Here is an 18,808-nt window from a genome sequence, read left to right on the forward strand (position 1 = left end):
TTGCCCAGAGTTACATAGTAAGTAGTGGTGCCAGAATTCAAATTTTGGTTGGCTTCAGAGTCTGTTCTTAATTATGACACATACTATCTGGAGGTGCATATTGTAGTACCCTTCAAAGTGATTTTTCAAAAGCCATACTTTTACTATGTAGCAGCAGCTGCAATAATTCTTTCTTCACTGCTTACTTGTTGGCAGGGACTGTGCTAAATTCTTTCACAGCCAGTCCAAGCAATGGGTATTAGTATCTGCATTTTACCCATAGAAACTGAGGCCCAGGATTAAGTTACTTCCCCAAGATCACATGGCCAATAGGTGCGGAAACTAGTATTGGAAGCCAGATAGCCTGAACAGGAGCCAATGTGTAGCCATTAAGCTGAATTGCTTTCACCTTTATCTGGTGAAGGATGTCATTAAAGATAAAGGTAATCTTTGCTCTTACATGGTGGGCACATTTGATGACATAATCAGAGTCCAGAAAGAACTTGATGTGTTGGAGTGATATGTTGAATCTAACACAATGAGATTTGAAGGAAAAAAAAACATAAATGAAAGGTGGTATAGATCCTAAGTTTCAGATACATGCGTACACTTTGGGGTAAAGTTTTGTTTCTTTTGAATGCTACTATTGGTGGGTATATTCTAAACATATATATCTTCTACAGCTCTTATAACTAGAAACTTGATTTGGTTGAGTGCAGATCTTATATCACTACCATGATAGGAAATAGTCCAGAATTATCTTGGGGTTCTTTTTCCAAACTTCCTTCACTCCCCACAAGAGTTGAAAATAATAGTCTCTTGAGCCAGGTTAGTGATGGTAGTGAAAATGGAAAACTTTTGATTGGACTGTACAGAATCCATAATCTTTGCTCTAGAAAGGGAGCCACATATTGTATTCTATTCACCAGGTCATGGTTGTCATCCTATGGCCAACGTGGGTCCCATTCTATGTTATTTCCCAGACAGCCCATGAAAACCACCCTATTAATTAGCTCTTTCCTTCCCATTCTTACCTACTTTTTGGGATGCAGTGAAGACTTCTTTTGGATTTTCTTTCTTCAAAAATAGTGTGTTTTGTTTTTATTTGTATTATTTTTGGTGTGGGTTTATATGCCAAAACATTGAATACTTAGAAAAAAATGTTACATGCCATTTTTCTTTCTTTCCTTTTTTTCTCCCAATAAGTACTTAAGGTCCTGCTGTGTGCTAGGTAGGTAGGCATCAGGGTACAGTACATTGAGTAAAACAGCTATGGTGCCTGTTGTCAATATAGGGATTCATTTAGTGAGGAAAAGAGGGAAGCAATACATGAATAAAATAGATAATTGTAATAACACTGTGGAGGAAACAAGAAGTAAATTGAGATAAACCATAACATGAGGAGGCCTGTTTTAGACTGGCTGGGGAAGGCTATGCAGAGGTGACGTTTGGCGTGAGAGTTGAAGCATTATGTAAGCAGAGACCATGTACAAAGGTTTCAGGGTAGGGTGGGGAGGAGCTGGCTTGGAACGGAGATAAGATGAAGGTGAAGCTAAGTTGAGAGAAAGAGATATTCAGTCCTTACTGACTGTGGTGTACAATGTTTTGATTTTGAGAGTGCCTAACTAGGTAGAGATTAAAGCCCTTTACTGGAGATCTGAGGACTGTAGGTGTCTTTTTGAGGAGGATGATTTTTGGACTTAAGTTTGAAAGCCAATTTGAGGCATCGGGTAGGTATTTGAATATATGGGTCTGTTTTTCAGGGGTGAGGTTTCGGCAAGAGATACAAATATGGGAGACATCATGGAATTTAAATCATGGAGTGGATGAGATCATGTAAGAGAGTATAGAGAGGTAAGAGGCTCAAGAAGCTAACCTTGAGGTGCTCTAACATTTAGAGCTTGGGAGAGAAGGAGCCCGCAAAGGAGACTGATAAACAGTTGGCAGGAGGAAAACCTAGAGCATGTTGTATTGGGAATGAGTAAAGAAAACGTTTCCAGAGGGAAGGAGTGCTCCATTGTGCCTAATACTCCCTGAGATGATGGATAAGGTAAGGGCAGAGTGCTTTTCATCAGGCTTGAAACATGGGAGCCTTTGGGAACTTTACAAGGTCAGTTTTGGTGGAGTGGTGAGCAGATGCTGATTGTAATGGGCAGATGAATGAATGGGAGTTTGTAAGGAAGGGGGATAATGAGTAGAGAGAAACTTTTGATAATCCTGGTACATGAAGTGGGTGGGGCCCTGGAGGGGAATGGGAATGTAAGATGTTTTATTCAGGGTTCTCCAGAAAGACAGAACTGATAGGACACACACACACACACAGACACACACACACACACACACACACACACACGCGCGCGAGAAGGGAGTTATTAGGAGAATTGGCTTATTTGATTATGGAGACTGAGAAGTTCCACTATTGGCCATCTGCATCTGCATGCTGGAGAACCAGAGAAGCTGGTAGCAGGACTTAGTCTAAGTCTGAAGGCCTTAGAACCAGAGAAGCCAATAGTGGAGCTCAGTCCAAGGTGGAAGGTGCAAGAGCCCAGGGACCACTGGTGTGAGTCTGGAGTCGAAAGGCTGGAGAACCTGGAGTTCTGACATCCAATGGCAGGAGAGGAAGAGCGGCCAGGCTCTTAGAGAGAGAGGATGAGAATTTGCCCATTCTCTGCCTTTTAATTCCATCTGGGCTCCCAGTTGATTGGATGATGACTACCGCATTTAGGGCACATCTTCTCCACTTAGTCCACTCACACACCATCTCCTCTGGAAACACTCTCACAGATACACCTGGGGCAGCTCAATAATTCTAATCAATTGCTAAACCACCTGGGTTTCACTTTGAGTAGATAAAGGGTGGGCCCAGTGCCTACTGAAGCTTTGAAGAATAATCAGTGTTTGACCAGCTATCTGGATATTCGTTAATCTAGTCAAGTTGAACCCCAAATTAACCATCACATGGGGTTAAGCACAGGAGGGTGGAAGCACAGGAGTTTGACTTTTTTAGATGTATATAGCATATAATAAATATTAAGTTCAACCTTACAAAATTGGTGATATTTGACTATGTTTTACCTATGAGAATGGCAATTTCGTATAGTTTGATCTAATAGAACATGTTACGTTACTGAGAATGAGTTGCTTTTAGAAGTGGAACTTGATTGAGCAATATTGAGAGGGTTTAATCAAAAGGGCAAAGAACAAAGCCTTGGAGCAGTTGAGATAAATGGGATTGTTGCTCGGCAGAGGGTTGGCCTTTGAAGCAGGGAGAAGGAAAGGCACACAGTTTTCCAGGAAGGCAGGAGAAGATATACAGATTCAGCCATGCTGGAAGGATCACAGTGAGGCCAATACCCAGCGGGTAGTGTCCTATTTGAGGCAAATAATTATGTAATAAATTTACAGATTTAGCTGTAGATACACATTGATTGATTTTGTTCATAGGACTGAGTGGTAACTGAGCCTGTTCTGCCTTGTAGTAGACTCTAAATTTGTTCTCTCAAAAGTCTTTGATATATGATTTTTGCTTGGTTTTTCTCTTTCACTAAAAGCGGAGTAAATCAAATATCGTGACCTCCTTCCCCACTCCTGAGCGGTGCAATGCTGTGGCCTCCCTGTAGAACTGATTAGCAAATCAAAGAATAAAGTAGTTTTCTCATAAGTGATTTTCTTGCCCTACAGAAAATTGTCTTTTTCAATGTTACTATCAGTATCCTTTGACTTCTCAGCGTAATTGAAGCATTATCTATGATTTCTGTTTCTTTAATGCAGACTACAAGTGCATCCTTTTAAGGTCATTCCACTCTTCTCTGTCACATGTACAGAATTTGCTTATGAGGGTGTTCATTTCAAGAATGTCACCTGTTTGGAGGGAGACTTTATTCCACTGCATAATATAATTTTAAAAATGATATTCTTTAGACCATTGTGTGCATATATCCCTAGGCCATAATTTTCTCCATGTACTTAATTCAGTACAGAATTCCAGGTACTGATCATTAATGATATCTTTAAAGCTAAATGAGATTGAAAGTCATCTTTAATGGCTGTAGGATCCTTTTTTCCTGAACTATCTCCTTTAATGTTTATTTTGAATAATACTCTTATCCGTGGATTATGGGACCAAAGCCATAATAAAAATATTCCCAGGAAGGGTTGTCTTCTTATTCAGTGTGTACTTGTTGAGCTATAGGCAGTTTTGCTGTGTATATGGCTCTAAAATGATCTTTTCCTCAAAGTACAGAAGGATCTGGAGAAGTGTGGGCACTCATGTATTAAGTTTGTAGTATTGTAATATTGTAAGTATAAGATAAAATGTGGTATCTTTTTTTTTTTTGAGACAGAGTCTCGCTCTGTCGCCTATGTTGGAGTGCAGTGATGCGATCTTGGTTCACTGCAACCTCTGCTTCCCAGGTTCAAGCAATTCTTCTGCGTCAGCCTTCCGAGTATCTGGGACTACAGGTGCGTGCCACCACACCCAGCTAATTTTTTTTTTTTATTATTTATCTATTTTTTTTTTTGAGACGAAGTTTCGCTCTTGTTGCCGAGCCTGGGGTGTAGTGGTGCGATCTTGGCTCACCGCAACCTCCGCCTCCCGGGTTCAAGCGGCTCTCCTGCCTCAGCCTTCCAAGTAGCTGGGATTATAGGCGCCTGCCACCACGTCCAGCTAATTTTGTATTTTTAGTAGAGACGGGGTTTCTCCATGTTGGCCAGGCTGGTCTCAAACTCCCGAACTCAGGTGATCCGCCCGCTTCGGACTCCCAAAGTGCTGGGATTACAGGCATGAGCCACCGTGCCCGGACAAAATGTGGTATCTTTAAAAGCTCTGTGATGATGGCATTTTATATTAAGGTAATGTTTTATTTTATGGAGATGTGTAGCTGTACTGCTGGCGAGATGAATCAACATGTTCTAATACTGCTTGTAATAAGAGTGACTTGATTTACCATTACCTGCTGTGGTAAATTTGTATCTTCAGTATTGGAATTATTCAACAGAATCTATCAGAAGGGATTTCAAAAGCTGCAGTCTGTGGTGTTGTGATAAGTGAAGAAAAGCATTTCCCCTGTTTCAGACAGCCTTTGATAGCATATGTATTTAGGAAAATATATACAGATTCATCAACTGTGTACCTGACTCAAATATTTTTAGCTTCTTTGGGTTGAACTTTGGGTTATGCCAAGGGATCCCCTTTGGTCTTTTCATGGAGAATCACTCATAACCAGTGTTGATGTGCACTTACAAAGAAGGGTGTAAAGGTTTATAGGACGATACTACTCAACAGCTCTGAGGATCTGGAATCTACATGGTTCAACTAGCTTCTCTATTTGAGCCCTGAACTAGTGTTGCACTCATCTCCCGTTTCCTTTGCTTTGCCATTTCCAGTTGTAAAGTGATGTGTGCTCCCTCTCTTGCCTTTCACTAGTGCAGTGGGGCTTGTCTTTCAGGATGGGACCTATGCTAAAACTTTTTCTTGTCTCTGTGTATGCTGATAAACAGGCTTTAGAGTTCTATCTTGTGGTGACTTATCACCCCACCCCATCTTAGAGATGACAATTGCCTTTAAAGGACTATAGTTTTAATGTGTAGAGGGCTCTTTCTGTTATGTGCTTCTAAGTAGAGAGGCCTGTGAGAGCATCTTTCAGGTCTGAGAAGGTACATGGCTGTCTTGTGCTCCTTTCTTCTCTAACATCAGGCTGTAGTTATTCACCCCTAGTGTTGTATTGCCCCCAACCACTGCCACCCCCAGTGATTTGCTGCTAATTTTGGCTACTTTTTTTTTTTTTTAAATTCCAAAATCTGTTGCAGTCTCTTCGGACTTCTGCCAATTCTGGCATAGTTTGCTCAAATGATTGGCCTTTTCTTGGTAGATCTCAGTCTCTTAACTTCTCCCTTTCCCCTTGTTGAACTGACCAATAACCTGTGAGTATAACCCTTATATCTTGTGTGTTATATGGTCTTTCATATTTTTTCCTAAAGCATATCATGCCATACATACTATTTTTAAACTGCCTTTTCACCACTTCTGAAAATACCTTTCCTTACTTTATCTTCTGAAAATACCTTTCCTTACATTTCTATTCTAAAACAATTTATATTTCTAAATTTTCAGTGGCTGACATCCCTTCCATGATAATGAATCTGTCGTTTGACCAGTCCCCTACTTTTGGGCGTTTGGATATTTTCTATCCTTTTCTCTTTTCCCTTCTTCGTTCTTTCCTTTCTGCTTTCCTGTTATTTCCTGGTAATGAGTATCCAGAGTTGTTTGTTCACCATGCATATAGTTTTTTAAAACCGTAATGTGGGTTTTTTGAGGCTTTTGCTAGTTATAACATCACTTTGTGTGTTCAAAGACAGGGGCCCGTATCTTATGCATGTCTTCCTAGCATACATGCCTGACACAGTGGCCATTCACTAAAGAATTATTGTTGAGTTTCAGAAATATGAGGGCCATTTGACAAATAAATGAGTACCTTCTGTGTACTTGGAACCCAGGATATAGGGGTGAACAAGGTAAAGATAGTCCTTGCTCTCATAAGGTGAGGTATTATTTTGTATAACGAGGTTTATGTTACAGAGATGGCAACCCTCTTAATGTGAGGATCAATGAAAAAAATTTAAGACACACAGTATAGCAAAAGCAGACTAAATTACTTAGGGTATGGTTACTTGGGAGATGTACATGCTTATGGCTGAATTGACTAATTGATTTTTCCATAGATGATATTTCTTATTTAGGATTATCCACTAGTGTTAAGGGATTGAGATGGAATGATCTTTTTCAAGTTCGTACTTTTTTGACCCTTGTGAGTAACTCCAGTCAATTATACTTAAATTAAAAATTTCATACCTGAATATAATATGCTGTTGTACAGTGATTCCAGGGACCCAAAGATCTTTTAGGACTGAGTTTGGGGGGAACAGAAATATTTCCCAAAATATTTTTGGTCTTTCTGTTGCACGTCTTAAAATATGATTAAGCAAAGATTGCAGCCGTGGAGAAGATTTTCTGCTGTAAATTGGTGTTTCAACCCTGCCAGCTGTTCATGCTTTCTGCGATCCCACTTATAAAAGTGGAAAGTGAAGGGTGAGTGGCTGCCCTCGTAGGCAACCACATAATTTAAAAAAAAAAATGTGTATGCCTCAGCAGATCTATATTAGTATTTCATATAGCTGCCTTTTTCTTTTTTATTGTAGGGCCAGCTCTCAATGTTGCAAGAAAAAATAGACCATTTGGAGCGTTTGCTAGCTGAGAATAATGAGATCATCTCAAATATTAGAGACTCAGTCATCAATTTGAGTGAGTCTGTGGAGGATGGTCCGAAAAGTTCACAAAGCAATTTCAGCCAAGGTGCTGGCTCACATCTTCTGCCCTCACAATTATCCCTCTCAGTTGACACTGCAGACTGTCTGTTTGCTTCACAAAGTGGAAGTCACAATTCAGATGTGCAGGTAATGTATACATTCGTTAATAATCACTGGCCTTTTTTTTTTTGTTCTTTTTAAGATTTGACCTGATGTCTGTTCTGACTTGGTAAGTCGCTTAAACTCTTTGGATTCTAGTTTCTCTTTTTGTAAAGTATTTTGATTAGTCACATGAACATTAATGTTCTGTTTAGTGATAAAATTCCATAATTCTATTTTTCTCAGTTTATCTTACTATTTTATACTTACGTGAATACAGTCTTTTTGTATGTTTTTCAGGTCTTATTTTCTGTAATAGTTGAAAACCTTTAAAGGTTTAAATTTTGCCAGAGATTTTTTTTTAACCTTCCTTTGGAGAATACAAGAAAATCCATGTTCTTATTATATATCAGTTGTACATTATAGATTTTGTACAAAGTAAGGTTAGACTTTTTTTTTTTTCTTAATATCCTTTTGCAAGAGGGAAGGGAAATATTCTAGAGCTGTACTTTCCAGTATGGAAGCCCCTGTCCGCATGTGGCTACTGAGCACTTGAAATGTGACTAATGTGGCTTGAGATGTGCTGTAAGTGTAATGTACACACACAGTGTTTCAAACTTAGTGTGCAAGATATCTTAATTCATTTATATATTGATTATGTGTTAAGATAATATTTTGGATATACTGGATTAATGAAATTTTAAAATTAATTTCAACTGCTTTGTTTTACTAGAAAATTAAAAATTTGGTTTGTATTATATTTCTCTTGGACAGCGCTATTATAGAGGGCAATGGAGTCGAAAACCAGTGTTGGAAAGGACTTCTGCCTTTCTTAAACTCAAGAGTGTTTCACTCACATTGGCTCTGCCAAATTAGGGCAAGGCTGTGTTTAACCTTGTGCCTTAGACCAGAAACTGGATTTTGGGGGAAGGATCCTAAGGGGTAAATATTTTAAAGTTGGACAAAATTATTTGGCTTCTGGCCTCGTTTTCGAATATGTACTTTCCACTAACTGCTGAGGGCAGAGAACATGATATGATCTTGAGGTCATGGCTCACAGGCCAAGCTGGAAGCTGGGGACAGTGGAGCTGGCCAGATCTTACACCTGCAACCTCATCAGCTAGAGTGTAGCCAGATTCTGATAGGATCAGAATCCTGTGCTTACAGGGATAGCTGTTTCTGTGAGGTTTGGCTTTATTTAGTTTTTTGTTGAGTACTTCTTGAGTACCTAGCCTTGTTGTCATCCATGATAAGGGAACAGCAAAAAAAAAAAAAAAAAAAAAATTATTTTTGTTGTGTGGTCTAAATCTGGGCTGGACAGAAAGGAGTTGTAGAGCAACCATGGAAGTCAGGCAGAGCAAGTCAGGAGGGTACTGGGAGAACTGCAGGACTGAAGGAAGAAACAGACACTGCTAACACATCCTCCTGCCCAGCTCGTTTCCAAAGATTTGTCAGCTTATCCTTGAGAAGATTTTATTTTATTTATTAAACTCATATATTCCATAGGGAGAGAAATATTATTGGCCTAAAATACTTTGTATTGACTTTCATATAATTTGTTTGGCCTTTAAATTTTTTTTATAACATATTTGGATGTGATTTTTGCAGTCTAGTTTTAACATAATTTAAATTTTACAAAAGGTTGTTTGGTTGTGTTGTCACATTTAATATTATAGAGACTATGAAGAACAAAAGTAAAGTTTTAGTTCTTTTCCCACCGTTTTTTCCTTTGCATCCAAACATTATTAGCCAGAAGGAATACTGCATTGAAAAGCTAGAAAACAATAGGATACATAAAAGCTAAATCTCAATTTTAAAATTTTTCTCAATTTTTAGATGATTATGCCTGGTTGACGCTGTTGTAGTTTTACTTCTAGGATAGGATAGGTAGATATAACATATGCTACATGGAAGAATAGATATAGATAGATATATTTTTGTTCAGGCATAGATTTTTAATATACATGAGATTTACTATAAAATAAAGATAGCGCAAAGTAAAATATCATTTTCAGAACTGTTTTTGAAAATGCTGAAATATCTGGTCATAATCAAATTTCATCAGAAATTTTTTTCTTGGTTCTTTTTCTATAAATTTCTATTAAATTGTTTTGGAAGTAAAGTAGGAGAAGAAGGAATAGAATGAACTTTTTTTTTTATTAGAAGCGGATGGGAGGGATTATTTGTCAGGGTAGTTTTGTAGCACAAATAGCATTTCAAGCCTTTGAATGGTGATGAAATATTTTCTACTCTAAACTCCTCAATGTCTTCAGAAATAGTTTTATTTTATAAAATATATATGCAGAGTATAGCAGTGAATAATTTTGAGCAAATATTTACCAACATTAAATTTAAATTAATAATGGTTAAACTTTAATATTTTTTCTTTTACATTTTTAGATGTTGGATGTTTACAGTCTAATTTCTTTTGACAATCCAGATGGTGGAGTTTGGAAGCAAGGATTTGACATTACTTATGAATCTAATGAATGGGACACTGAACCCCTTCAAGTCTTTGTGGTGCCTCATTCCCATAACGACCCAGGTAAAATTTGCACTTCAAAAAGGCAGGAGGTTATTAAGTTTCTTTAGGCCTAGAGTCTTTTAATGAGAATCTGGTAGAGGCCACTTCTCAAATTTTTGAGACATTATTCTCTGACTTTTAACATTAATATATTCCTTTTATGTGTCATTATGTTTTAGTGTTCTCATTTTATCAGTTTATGTGCCATTCAAGGATAGTATCTGTGCAGTATGAAATGGTAATAAACAAAAAAGAAGGGCTTGCCTTTGGGGACAAAACAGTATATAGTTTTAAGAGACTGCTTGTTCATTTTAGTAACTTTTTAAAAAATATTGCATAGGAAAATTATTTCATGTCTATGAGGTCTACTTTTAGAAAAGGCAGAATACTCATGGGAAAGTTTGAATCTTTAAAATAAAGAAGCAGTATTAAATGCTTTAAGAACCTTGGTGTTGATTGGTTTCAGGCACATACGAATGTGAGTTTCAGCTCTCTGTATTTATCAGTGTTAGATGACTTTAGGCAAGTTACTTAATCCCTCTGAGACCAAGTTTTTTCCCTGGTAGAGTGAGGATAGTAGTATCTGTTTCAATAGGGTGAAAAGTGAAAGAATCATGTATGGCACAACAGTAGCTGCTATCATTATTGTTACTGCATATGATGGCGTTTATTTATTGGGACCACTGATTCCTCCCTTCCCCCACCCCCCGACCCCGCCCTGCCAAGATGAGGGGAAGTTGTTTCAATTATAATGGGACATAGGATTTGATATACATATTTGTTGGTTTGAGTACACAGTCACAGAGAATTTAGTTGCAGCATTTTTTTTTTTCTGGGGATTGGAGAGGGGGGTGTATTTCCAAAGACTTGTTTTGAAGGAGACTTAATATCTCGATTTCATGATTACTGTCAGAAGCACTGGTAACCTAACAATTTGAAGGTTTTTTTCTTTGCTTCCAACATTCATTTATCTTCTACTTACATTTTTTCCCCATTAGTTTATTGGCAAATATTCCTATTTTTCTATTTTGAAGACAACAAAATATGTTACTTTAGGTCTGGACACATGATTTAGTGAAGCATTTTTTTTGTGCGTGTGTGCTGCTTTTGGATGTGAGAGGTAGTCTGCAAGCTTGGATATTGAAATGCTTGGATTTCTAGACTACTTCAATATTTAGTGTGCACTGACATGTAAAATGTATGAAATCAATATTCTGGAAATTTGTGATGAGCAGTTATTACACCTCACCTTCTGACTTGATTTCCCTATCTTTGATCTTAATGTCTTTATCTTTTCCTACATATACCTGTTAGTGTTATGTTTTCCTCATATATATTTTAGATCGTCTTTCTCCTTAATCTTAGCCTGTACCTTTTAAATCAAAACTCAGGGAAGGCTGGGCATCATGGAAGGACTTCAGGGATTTGGAGCTAGGCAGAATGAGGCAGGTATCTTGGCTCTGCAGTGTATTTCCTGTGTGTCCTTGGGCACATTGATTTGTGTATCTGTAAAATGGAGATCATGCAGGTGGAGTAGCATCTTAAGCCAGGGTTAGTTATAAAGTAATTATAAAAGGTGATGAAAATTACATCTAATCCAAATTTCTTTGCTATTTATTCACCTGAGTGCAGATTAGTTAGTATATTTGCATTTAGGGGATGCATATGAAAAACAAGTATCTTTGATTACTAGACTCACACTCAGTGAGGTGAGGTGCTCCCACTTAATATAGGATCTAGATGGCTTATGGCACTGCAGATTTTTTTCTCTATAAATCTCATAATCACTTGACTATTCAATTATTGAGTGAGATGGTGGCAGAGCCACTTGTAATATCTAAGTTGTTCTCCCTTCTCTTTCTGCCAATCATGTTTAGTTTAATTCTTGTTACTTAATTGGGAGAGTGATGTGATTCCATAGTATAATCTTCCTTGTAGGCTTATAAATATACTTCGAAGTGTGTCTTGGGAGTCTTCCTCATATGAAGCCCACTTCTTCCCTTTTCTTGATTTTTTAAAAGACCTTTATTCTTTCCCTTTTTCTGCAACTTTTAATTCTCACCAATCTCATTTCTTGTTATTCCATACATGGGCACTTAACTGTAATAATAAAATCTATGGTTTACCAGGCAGAATGCCAAATGTTTTACAAACATTTAGTGCATACGCATGAAGGTTAGTGCCATGATTCACGATGAAGGTGTTACCAGGTTACATAGCTAACAAGGGGCACCAGAATACTTTCCTGACAATTTACCTGGATCTTCCACTAAAGTAAATTCTAGCGGCAAAGAACATATGCCTCCTATTAAACACGCTCTCCTCATGGCCTAGCTGAACACTTGGCATATAGAATAATTGCCAAATAAATAAGACCTCTTTGACCTTTCTCGAAGCCCCTCCACCACTTACTCATACTGAACACACACGCCTCCATGCTTGCAGGTCTTCGCAGATGTAAACATTTACAGCACTTTTACTTGGTCTCCTCACTAGAATGTTAGCTCATTAAGGGCTGGAACTTTGTTTTATTCACTGCTGCGTTGGGAATGCCTAGAATCATAACTGGCACATAGTACTGAGTCATTAGAGTTTGGTTAAATAAGTTAATGAGCTAATGAGTCTGACTCTTCAAACTAGGATGAAACATTTGACTTATTCTTTGGCGTAGGCTTTTCTTTTAAGTTCCCTCCTTCCTGATGGCTACTTATTTCTATTCTTAAAAAAAAAAACTTATTTAAAGTACTCTTTTGTAATTTTATGTACTAAAAACAGGCAATAATAAGCTCTTTGAGGGCAGGGATTGCCCTCGATTTTTAGATTTTTCTTTTGTTTGTTTGCATTACTATTCCTGCTTAGTTAGTAGGTCATCTTCTGAGTAGACATCCCTAGTAAGTATTCCTGACTGTAATCTCTTTTGGTATCCTAGTAACTATAGCTGAATCTTTTTGTCTTAGTAAAAGATGTTAATGACCCTGACTCTCAAACCCTTCTCCACTTGGAAAAAATAATTGTCAGAAACAAACATTTTAAAACTACAGTGATTTTTGCTGTCAAGCAAAATGCTAGAGAGAAGAATCCACTGACTTAATAATTTTCACTATTCCTTAACTTAACAAAAGTAAAATATTGACAAATAAATTATTCTGTGAAAAACTGAATTATTCATATCATGAAAAGCCATTCTTTTTTAATAGAGGAAAAAGAGAAAAGTATGTTCACATACACTCCAAGTCAAAATGTGACGCTGTAATGGGAAATCTTTGTATAATACTCCTAAATGAATGTGCAGTTAGGCAGTGTTCTTTCTAAATAAGATTTATAGAGATTTGTTTGCATTTTCTGCAGCAACAATTTAAAACAAGCTTTAGCATAGTAGTTTGTTTCATCGGTGGATTTTCGTCTATTGGGAATAGAAATATTTGAAATAGATTTTAAAAAATTTTCTATATTTAGTTCCCCAACTTTGTGAATTTATGTTGCTGTGTTTTTCTATATATAGATATTTTTCTTTTTGGACTGAGTTGGTAATATCTCTCAAGAAAAGGTAAATTTCAAAATATGTTTGTATTTTAATAAAATTCCAAATTATGTTACAGTCTGTGAAAAGATGTAACAATTGTCATAAAATATTTAAGTGTTTTACATGAGTAAAAACTGAATTGGAAAAAAATTGTGAAGTAAATTCTGATAACTTTGTACTGTTATGCTTTTGAAAGTTTTGAATCATAGACCATGAAATTAAATGTTAGTTGATTGATACATGTTCATGTTGTATTTAATAAGCTGATTAAAACACAATTACAGCACCTTTGTATCTACAATCTTAATTCTTTGCTTCCCACTAGTTAAACTGCTGAAATATTTGGTTAATTTTACTTCAAAGAAGTCACAGTGTGTGGAGAGAAGATAAGGTATACTAAATGGAAGGTTGGACAGCATATTGTTAGTTAAGTAATTTGTGAAATGAACATTAGAAAATAATCCCCCTTGTGGTATGACTCTAAAATAGTAGGAAGACCTAGGCCCAAGAGTTACACTGGAAAATAATTTTCTTTTGTACATTTGCAATTCTTTTGTAGAACTTCTTATTGACTCAGAGGGTGATTAGGACTTTCTGCTTTTGTGTGTGTGTAAAATTAAGAAACAGATGTTTGCATTTAGTATTATGATAATTATGTATCCTCTAAAAAAGTTTGTAAAAAAGAATAAAAGCATGAGGAAATCAGTGTAATATTTCCAAATATTTCTATTCAAATATTTTCAAGTATAGTTAGAATTTGAAAACAGTTCTGGTCAGTCATAGTTGGCTAATATTTCTATCAGGGGTGTCCAGTCTTTTGGCTTCCCTGGGCCACATTGGAAGAAAAATTGTCTTGGGCCACACATAAAATACACTAACAATAGGTGATAAGCTAAAAAATAAAATCGCAAAAAAATTTCATAGTATTTTAAGAAAGTTTACAAATTCATGTTGAGATGCATTCAAAGCCGTCCTGGGCCACATGCAGCCCGTGGGCTGCGCGTTGGACAAACTTGATGAGAGGTGGTGGAGACTTAGAAGTCTGGTTGCTAAAGGAACTTTACTGAGCAGAATGAGATGGTCATCGGAAGGAGAAGCTGTACGTGAACACTGTTTGGAGAGTACTTTATTTGGTTTAGCTACTGCAGGATAAAGTGGATTGTTTGATTTTGGCTGCCATGATGGGAAATTTTAGTTTCTGGAGCTAAAATCGTATGCGGAACAACTGAGTTCTGGCATTTATTGCCTGTACGGCATCTGGGGAGTTGCAGGTCTTTGTTATTTTTTACTTTGTGTAATTCTTTAACCCTGAAAAGTGGTAAATGAAGCCACATTTAACAGGTGAGGGCAGCGAGGCTAAGTTAGGGTAATTTGTTCAAAGTCAGTTAATTTAATTATAAATTCTCAGAGGTTGGTGAATTGAAGCTCAGGATTGCCTGATTGTAAAATCTGTGTTTTTTCCATTTACCTCTTTTTATTGCCTCTTAAGATACTTTATTTAGTTCAAATTATTCTATTTCTTTTCTTCTTGTGTTGTAGGCATTAGCCAATTTAACACATTTATCTGGACTTTGGATTGTTAATAGGGTTGTCACATTTAGCAAACAAAAGTATAGAATGCTCAGTTAAACTTGAATTTTCAATAACAATGAATAGTTTGTGTGTGTGTGTGTGTGTCCCAAATATCACATGCAGCATGCTTATACTAAACATTTATTTGTTGTTTATCTGAAATTCAGATTCAACTTGGCTGTGCATTTTATCTGACAACCTTAATTGTTAAGAAAATTGTAGCACTTGAGTTAAATGGCTCTGTATGGCTATCTAGAATTCTGCTTTTAGAGATCTCTAAAATATGTGTATTGAGATTCTGTTTTAGAGGAAGAATAGACGGTTTGGTCTCTCATTGGACTTTATTCTTTGAGGAGCACATATGTTAAGCAGCTGCTGAGAAATGTAGATGATCATTAAATAGCTCTTCTTTCTCCTCAGTTTCAGTTACCTTTGTCTGTCTTTCAAGCCTGGGTGCTTCAAAACTCTCCAGTGCCCTGGTAATACAAATAATTACTAACACTTAGGGAATTATTATGTTCTGTGCACTATTCTAGGCATTTTACATATATCACATCCATTACTCCTTTCAGCAACTTTATGACAGAGTCTGTAATTACCCTCCCTTCATAGATGGGGGAGAAGTGGCAGGAGAGAGCATAAGTGATCTGTTCATGGCGGGGCTAGGTTTGAAATCAAGTGATCTCTTTCCAGAACCAGTACTTGTAACAGTTTTTAACATATTGCCTTTTTTGGATGATTTTTCTGAAACCACAGGCTGAGCATATAGGAGGGAAGTCTTTTAAGTATTTCCAAGCCAAATGTCAGCTACTTTAGTATTATTAACCATAACAAAGATTTTTTTCAGCTATCTTGCAAAAGTGGACATCTCACTGCACTATCTCCTATCCTTCTTTTCCTTCTGATTTATCTTTATTGAAATGAATGTCTCTGTCCCTAAATACTATATTAGTACATGAGATAGTGAGTGATTTTCCTCATTGCCACATTTTCTACAATTAGAAAGTGATTTACAAGCAATATTTTCCAGCTTTTGTTTTGTTTTGTTTTGTTTTTTGAGGTGGAGTCTTGCTCTGTTGCCCAGGCTGGAGTGCAGTGGTGCAATCTCGGTTCACTGCAACTTCTGCCTCCCAGGTTCAAGCAATTCTCCTGCCTCAGCCACCTGAGTAGCTGGGATTACAGGCACACGCCACAGTGCCTAGCTATTTTTTTGTATTTTTAGTAGAGATGGGGTTTCACCATGTTGGCCAGGCTGGTCCTGGCCAACTCCTGACCTCAAGTGATCGTCCGCCTTGGCCTCCCAAAGTGCTGGGATTACAGACTTAAGCCACCATACCTAGCATTATTTTCCAGCCTTTAAGTTGGTTTCTTTTAGAGACTTTGATAATTTGCCCAGTACTTGTCTAAAGCTAAGTAGCCCCCTCGTGTACCCTAAGAGTAACCCACCAAAGAAAGTCACTTTTCTTTCTAACAGTGTCTGTCATATTTTAGACAGTTTCTCATTATTTCAAATAACCAAGCTCTGTTTGGGGAAGACTTACTATGCCTGAAGTATTGTCAGTCAGTGTTAGATGCTCATAGATGGGATCATTAATGAGGGAGGGGAGAAGCTTTAGCACAGATTTAGAAATTATCTTGGAGATTGATCACACAATTGCAGCTATGAGAAAAAGTATGCAGGTCTTCTAAGGGGCACTTAGAAAAGCAATATAATAAGGGGTCACAGTTGGACATTGTACGTATAGGGCTGCAGGATGAACAAAACGTCTGCTGTCCTAACAATAATGCAAATAGGTTCCTCTGGTGTGGGGTAAAATTTCCAGTGACAGCATCTTCATATGGATTCAAAAAATGATCTCTCTCAAACAACTTTATTGAATTAAAGCTGATATGCTTAGAAAACTATTAAATGACACTGAATCAACTGGGAAAAACAGGTTAGATTATTTTGGAAACCTGGGTTCAAAAGCATTTAGAGGCATCAGCAGGTTTCTAGGTTTTCCAAGTCTCACAGGTCTCTGGAAGCCTCAGCTTCATCTGTGACTGTCTTCTTACCCTCTCTTGGAAACTTAGTCGATTACTAAGGTCTCTTCATTTTGTCTCCTTGACCTCTTATTTCCCTCTGTTTATTTCAACTGCAGTCCATAACCATTTTTTACAGAATTTTGCAGTGGTCTCATTTTCTGTTTCTCTGCTTCTACTTTGCCTTTTTAGTCTTCACACTCTTAGTACAGTTATTTTTGAAAGCACAGGTCAGAAAACCCTCACGTCCTCCCTCCAAAGTTCTCTGTAAGAAACAGGAATGGTTTAGAAGGTTTTCAATAATCTGTCTCCCACTTCTATTTTTATATTTATTTCTCACCATATTTGCATCATGTACCCTGCAATGCAGCCACAACCAACTTCCTGTCTTTTCCATATGCTCTTCCCTCTATTTGGAACTACCACCCTTTTTCTCTCTCCGGATGATGACTAATCTAAGAATCTTTCTTCTTTTCTTTTGGTAAGACTTTACCATTTCTTTATTTCCATGGCATTTTATTCGTATTTTCACTGTAGAATCTGTTCTCATTTAGCTTTATTGCTTTGCCCTTATTAGATGGAAGGTATGTGTTTGAATGAATAAATCAGAACGTTAATTAAAACTCTTTCACAGTTTATCAGGGAGGAAAAGCAAGCTTAACTTATAATAGAAATGTTGGAATTAAAATTAATCAGCAGCATATTTGAGTAATAGTAATACCATTTAAGATTTTATGTTACCCCATAAGTATATGACTAGAAGTTGCAGTTGAATATTGAAGGATTAAGGAGTGATGGAAGAAACCTGTTCGTCATTTTTTCATAGAAAATACCTTAATTACTAGATGAGAACAATAAACACTGAGGATTCTGAAAGGAGGGAGAGAGGGAAGGGGGAAAGGGTTGAAAAACTACCTGTTGGGCACTGTGTTCACTATTTGGGTGATGGGATCAATAGAAGCCCAAACCTCAACATCATGCAGTATACCCATGGAACAAACCTGCAAATACACCTCTTGAATCTAAAATTAAAAAAAAGAAAATAAATTATTAGATGAAAGGATATTTCTGTTTTTAATGAACTTTATTTTAAAATTTGAGAATATATATCACATTGAAATGGAAAAAAAATCTTGAGGCTTAAGTTGCATGTGTTGTTTATTACCAATGTATTATTTATCTGGATATAATTATTTTTTATTCAAAAACTTTTCATGTTTTCCTGAAGATTGGTGCTTATTTAACTTTTGAGTGGAATTAATATACTTAAAAAATTGTTATTAATAAAAATAAAAAGAAAAGAAAAAATCATTATTATAGCAATCAAAACCATAGCAGTGTAACAGTGCTTTGTGGAGCGGGGTGCCTTCTTAGGGATGGGTGTTTTAATCATCTTAGGGCTCACAGATCCTCTTAAAATGTAAATATTTTGGAAACTTAAAGATAATGGACAATGATTATTAGGTATAGCATCAGAACAGAGAGTGAACATATTAAAGCTAATATGGTTGTATTATTTTATCTTTAGTTTCATTTCTAGCTGAAGTAATAAATTTGCATTTGTACTTTTTTTGTAGTCCTTTTGGCTATACCTTTCATTCATCTTATTAAGTACTTATTGAAGTCTTGCTCTTATATGTTTGCAGTAGATACTAGATTAAGTTTGAGTGGTATGTGTGCTCAGGCCTGCTTCTAAAATTTGCAGGATCTGGGGCAAAGTACACAGAGGCCCACATACCCTGTGTTTAAACATTTAAGTTATAAATCAAAGTAATAAATTACTA

General features: G+C 36.8%; 1 protein-coding gene across 2 annotated transcripts in view; it reads left to right on the plus strand.

The window, feature by feature from the left end:
- MAN2A1 (mannosidase alpha class 2A member 1) overlaps nt 1-18,808 on the plus strand; it is a 185,741-nt gene that overhangs the window by 16,834 nt on the left and 150,099 nt on the right. For both annotated transcript variants that reach the window (XM_004042339.5, XM_055389294.2), the window contains 2 exons: nt 7,177-7,431; nt 9,784-9,928. In XM_004042339.5, the coding sequence (XP_004042387.4) occupies nt 7,177-7,431; nt 9,784-9,928 (400 nt within the window). The remainder of the gene's footprint in view (nt 1-7,176; nt 7,432-9,783; nt 9,929-18,808) is intronic.

Source organism: Gorilla gorilla, chromosome 4, assembly GCF_029281585.2.
Source record: "Gorilla gorilla gorilla isolate KB3781 chromosome 4, NHGRI_mGorGor1-v2.1_pri, whole genome shotgun sequence".
NCBI classification, from domain to species: domain Eukaryota; kingdom Metazoa; phylum Chordata; class Mammalia; order Primates; family Hominidae; genus Gorilla; species Gorilla gorilla.